Below are 5962 nucleotides of genomic sequence, written 5' to 3' on the forward strand. Positions count from 1 at the left end.
ATGATAATGATGAAGAACGTGACAGAAGAAACACAGTTCTTCCTCACAGGACTCACCGATGCCCAAGGCCTTCAGCTTCCCCTCTTTGTCACCTTCCTCATCATCTACACGTTCACCTTGGTGGGAAACTTGGGAATGTTCCTGTTGATTCTCTTGGACTCTCGGCTTCACACTCCCATGTATTTTTTCCTGGGTAATCTTTCTCTTGTTGATCTTGGTTACTCTTCAGCTATCACTCCCAAAGTCATGGCTGGTCTCCTAGTAGGAGACAAGATTATGTCTTACAACAACTGTGCTGCTCAGATGTTTTCTTTTGCAGCTTTTGCTACTGTGGAAAATTATCTGTTGGCCTCAATGGCCTATGATCGCTATGCAGCAGTGTGCAAGCCCCTACACTATGCCAGTAACATGACTACAGGTTTTTGTATAAGGCTGATTGCAGGGTGCTATGCCTGCGGCTTTTTGAGTGCCTGTATCTATACTGGAAACACACTCAGTCTCTCCTTCTGTGGATCCCGGTTGGTTCATCATTTTTTCTGCGATATGCCTGCAGTCATGGCTCTCTCTTGCTCTGATAGACATGTTAATGAGTTGGTTCTTATTTGTCTAGCCAGCTTCACTATCTTTTTTGCTCTCATAATAATATTAGTATCCTACACTATAATTATTATAACGATATTAAAGATGCATTCAGGAGCAGGGTATCAGAAGGCTCTTTCCACCTGTGCCTCCCACTTCACTGCAGTTTCTATTTTCTATGGAACTATCATCTTCATGTATTTGCAGCCCAGCTCTAAGCATGCAATGGACACTGACAAAATTGTATCTGTGTTCTACACCATGATCATCCCTATGCTGAATCCTCTAGTTTACAGCCTGAGAAACAAAGAGGTCAAGAGTGCATTCATAAAAATGTTTCTAAAGGAAAAATAATCATTATGGTTACAACATTACATTTTTTGTGATATACAATATTAAAATTTATTCTTGTCAGATCTTCTGATGTACTGTGTTGTATTTTAAGCATACTAGTTCAAGATCTGAGTTCTTATTCATGTATCTGGATATTATTTTGTCCTGGGAATCAAGGAATATTATATTTAAAAGCATAATTTTTAATTTTTTAAGGTGATTTGTCAAACATTTTTTTACCATTATTGATATACTCAATTATTTCTCTTTCTGGTAGAGTGTGATAGTTAATCTTTACTGTCAAATTGACTGTGTTTGTTATGTCCATTAAAATATACCTTTCAGGATGTGAGCTAAAATGTTTCCATGTTTCCTGTGTTTTGTTGCAGCAGCCCTAAGAATCTAATGCAAATCATTAGCTTATCTTTTCCTTTCACTTCAGATATTACTATGAGCTATGTATTGGGAGGATTTAGCACTAATATTTCCTCTCTCTGGAATTGTTTTTATTTGAATGTTTTTCATTACTAACTTGATTTCTGTATTTTTATCTTTTCTGAAGTTAATTTTGTTAATTTAATGTGCATACATTCACGAATTTATATTCTTTTCTGTTATACAACAAGATGCTTTGTAGGTTATTTGGAATATTCTGCTATAGAGTGATTTGCTGTTATTGCTTCTAACTCAGAATTTAAAAGTTCAGATCATTAGATAAATGATCTCAATGAAAAAAACTTAAATGAAGAATATATTGTCCCACACAATCTGAAGAACACACAGGTGTTATGAACCTTTTGTTTTGAATGAAAGGACAGATGCAACAATTTATTCTTGACAATGGAAGAACTATGTCAATATGCTCCATACTATTGTATTTCTAGAAAATGCATTGAGATTGAAGACCTTTTAAAATTTCTAGAATTGACTTTCTAAATTATTTATACATTTGTACATTGCATTATGTGTGTCTTACTTATACGTCTACTGAATTTTTTTCATATTTATCACTAAGTTAAATTATCAAACTTTCATAAGGCAATAGAACTGTGCAAATTTTTTTGCATTGGGAAAATGATGAAGTTTCCTGAAACATAATCGCCCAAGTGTAAATGTTTAGTGGAGAAATCAAAATAACTTTTCCTAGTATTCCTTGACAAGAATGAAACAAATAATTTGTTATCAATATATCTGTGAAGCAAGTACAAGAATCAGTGGTAATTGCTAGAAAAATGAAGTTATAGCTCACATAATAGGTGTAATTTGAGTCAACCGCTGAGTAAACATGCCTAACAATTCTTTATTAAATTCCAAGGGCCATTGTCTTTCTGTAGAGGCTAATAGGATGAGTTCAATAATACGTGGGAGGTGTTACATACCTATCCATCTTTTAAGACCTTAATTGTGTCACCAACTTCTGTAATCTTCTAGGGATATTATATTGCTTATGCATCAACACTTGCTAAATAGATGCAGTTCTAGCAACTTCCAGAAAAGTTATGTGAACAAGGTAATTATTACCTTTACCTAGTGTAACTCTTTCAATTATGTGTTCTGAGACTTAGGAAATAATCATAAGGTAAGTTGTAGTCTTCAGATACAGTGGAAAACATGATGAGAGGAAATTGCAGTCATAAAACAATGAAGTAGGGCTAGGGGTAAGAAATTTTCTCAAGAACAACTCCTGGTGAAGCCCAGTTTGCTGCTTTGAAAAGACAGATTATATTTGATGATCATATCTTGGGTGTATGCTGTATGACAGCTTTGGAACAGGGCTAAAAAATCAAGAGAGAGGTCAGAGATGTTTGCCAAAATTATACAGTGATCAAAATTAATTGTGGTAAACCAGGGCATCAGAAAAAGGATTGGAGGCAAGGCATTCCTAGAAACAATGTTTTCTCTGGTGGTAATTTAAACAAAATGTCCCATCCTTCTGGAATATACATAAAGGATGTCAAAAACCAGCACTGAACTAATGAATTCTGATTGACAAGAGACAGACAATGTAACCCTTTGCTATTAGGAAAAGTCTTAGGAGAGACACATAGAACAAGTATTTTGGCAAACTTTGATAAATGATCAAGAACCAAAGCTAAAAATTTGAATAAATGGCAATGTAATTAAAGTTTTACTGTATACAGGCATAAATGAAACAATAACTATATCAACTTTTTTTGCATTTAGGTTGGCCTTCTTCAGGAAATAAATATTCAACTTGTAGTGAATGAAACCTTATCTCAGGTAAAGCAAATTAAAGGGGCGTTCAAATCATAAGGATAGGTAGGGAAATCTAAGCCATATGTAGCAAAGATAATAACGCAAGCATCTGACAACCCTCCACCAGCACAACTAGAAGAAAGGAAACACACAAACACTACCAACAGAAAAAAATAACCGGAGTTAACAACCACTGGTCATTAATATCACTTAATATCAATGGACTCAATTCACCTATAAAAAGGCACAGGTTAAGAGAATGGATACGAAAACAGGATCCAACATTCTTCTGTTTACAAGAAACACACCTCAAACTCAAAGACAGATACTACCTCAGAGTAAAGGGTTGGAAAAAGGTTTTCCAATCAATTGGACCAAAGAAACAAGTGGGTGTGGCTATACTAATATCTAACAAAATTGATTTCGAACTAAACTCAATCAGAAGAGACAGACAAAGACACTTTCTCAAAACAGGAACAATTTATCAGAAGGAAGTCACAATCCTGAATATCTACGCCCCTAATATAAAAGCACCCACATATGTAAAGTAAACATTACAAGAACTCAAAGCACCCATAAAACCCCACATTCTAATAGTGGGAGATTTCAACACTCCTCTCTCACCAATGGACAGGTCAACCAGACAGAAACTTAACAGAGAAATAAGAGAACTAACAGATGTAATGAACCAAATGGACTTAATAGACATCTATAGAACATTCCACTCAAACAGAAAATAATATACCTTCTCAGAATCTCATGGAACCTTCTCAAAAATTGATCACATAATTGGTAACAAAGCAAACATACATAGATACAAAGAAATTGTAGTAACCACCTGTGTACTATTGGATCACCATGGAATAAAGTTAGAATTCAACAACAATTTAAGCCCACAAAGCCCACAATCTCATGGAAACTTAACAGTCAACTACTGAACCACTCCTGGGTCAAGGAATAAATAGAAAGAAATTAAAGTCTTCCTTGAATTAAATGAAAATAAAAACACAACATACTCAAACCTATGGGACACTATAAAAGCAGTGCTAAGAGAAAAGTTCATAGCACTAAGTGCCCACATAAAGAAAACAGAGAAAGCACACATTAGAGACTTAACAGCACACCTGAAAGCTCTAGAAAAAAAGAAGCAGATTCACCCAGGAGGAGTAGAAGACTGGAAATAATCAAACTGAGGGCTGAAATCAACAAAATAGAAACACAGAAAAACAATCCAAAGAAACAATGAAACAAGAAGCTGGTTCTTGGAGAAAATCAACAAGATTGACAAACCCCTATCCAAACTAATCAAATGGCAGAGAGAGAACACACAAATTAACAAGATCAGAAATGAAAGGGGAGACATAACCACAGACACAAAAGAAATTCAGACAAAGTACTATTGGGCACAAGGTTTATTATAGATAACAATAATGTATTATATTTTTGGAAAGACCAGAAGAAAAGTAAAAAAAAAATGCTAGAAGGGTAATTTTGAAAGTTTTTATTGTGAAGAAATGATATTCTTAACTTTTATAATATACATCATGTATAGAGACATTGCATGGTATCTAATTAATATGTACAGATTTTGTGTTTTTATTTATCCATTTTTTTTTTAAAAAAATACCTTTTAAGAAACAAAAACCAGTTTGGTCTCCTAGGCCTGTTAATTATGCTTCCCTAAAACGACAGGATGAGGATCTTCAGATTCACTCTGGGGGACCTCTCTAGAGGTCTATGTGTGTCTATTATTCTTTCTACATCTCTATGCACTGGCCTCTGAAATCCCAATGTGGCACACCAAGGGACATATTGCATAGTTTTATCCATTAGAAGCTATTTATTTTCTACACATGCAGCCCTTTTAACTAACCTGAAAATCAGCTATGGGCCTTTAAGTAAGGGGAGGAAAAATTCAAAGATAAGCATCCGATTGATTAACTATTATCTGGCAAAATTTTCATGGGTTTCCTTACAGTCTTCTGTTTTTTATATACAGATACAACCTGTGAACTCTGGGAGAGAAACAATCTTGTCTTGTTTCTTGTGGTATGTGTTCCTAATAAGGAGGTAAGTGACTCTTCCAAGGGAATGGGAGAGATGCATGGTGAATTCAGAACTTGCTCTGTGCAGAAGTTCTGTCCTCTCCTCTTTCTATAGATAAGATTGAAATACTGATCACTCTCTAGCATGCTCCTGTAAGAGGGTTTGTGAAATATTGCATAGTGGATTTTTAATGTTTTAGAGTGACCATACCATATAAAATACATCCCTACTAGAAACTGGTCACCTACATTGCATAACCATAATAGTGAGAAGTAAAATTCCCAGAAAAGCAGTGGTCCATGTATAGTTACTCTGAGTTTCTTGACAACAGTTGTTTAAAAAAAGTTTTGAGGGATAATACAGTTCAGAGGCTAAAGGTTACTCTTATAAAACAAATTTGGAAATGTAGAGTCTAGACAAAGATGTCAAAATACTACTAGAGATTTAATTATTCATATAATAAGTTTTTCTTCTTAGAAAGAATATGAAATGTAATTTTGCTGTTGTAATTTTATTTTGTTCACTGAATGTTTGATTTACTTGGAGATAAAAACATCACAAAAGACCCAAACATACCTAAAAGACAAAATAATCTTTCTTTACACTGATAAATCCTTAAAAATAAATGAATATTCTCTCAACCACATTTCAACACTTATGCCATGAGATCAGGCTCACTGTTGGATGTAACCTTGAGTGTTTTTTATATTGCATCAAAAATTGAGATTCCTATGTAAATAATTAGATATTAAGTTGTCCTACTAATAAAGTAAGAAATAATATTTTC

At 34.2% G+C, this 5962-nt stretch overlaps 1 protein-coding gene across 1 annotated transcript; it reads left to right on the plus strand.

The window, feature by feature from the left end:
* LOC106143717 (olfactory receptor 5B3-like) lies at positions 1 to 933 on the plus strand. The gene has a single exon (XM_013348028.1). It carries the CDS (start codon positions 1 to 3, stop codon positions 931 to 933), a length of 933 nt encoding a protein of 310 aa, XP_013203482.1.
* Positions 934 to 5962: the final 5029 nt, after the last annotated feature.

Source organism: Microtus ochrogaster, chromosome 8, assembly GCF_000317375.1.
Source record: "Microtus ochrogaster isolate Prairie Vole_2 chromosome 8, MicOch1.0, whole genome shotgun sequence".
NCBI lineage: Eukaryota > Metazoa > Chordata > Mammalia > Rodentia > Cricetidae > Microtus > Microtus ochrogaster.

Excerpts from the sequence above, each read along its gene's own strand:
- LOC106143717 (XM_013348028.1), top strand. The coding sequence starts at position 1 with ATGATAATGATGAAGAACGTGACAGAAGAAACACAGTTCTTCCTCACA.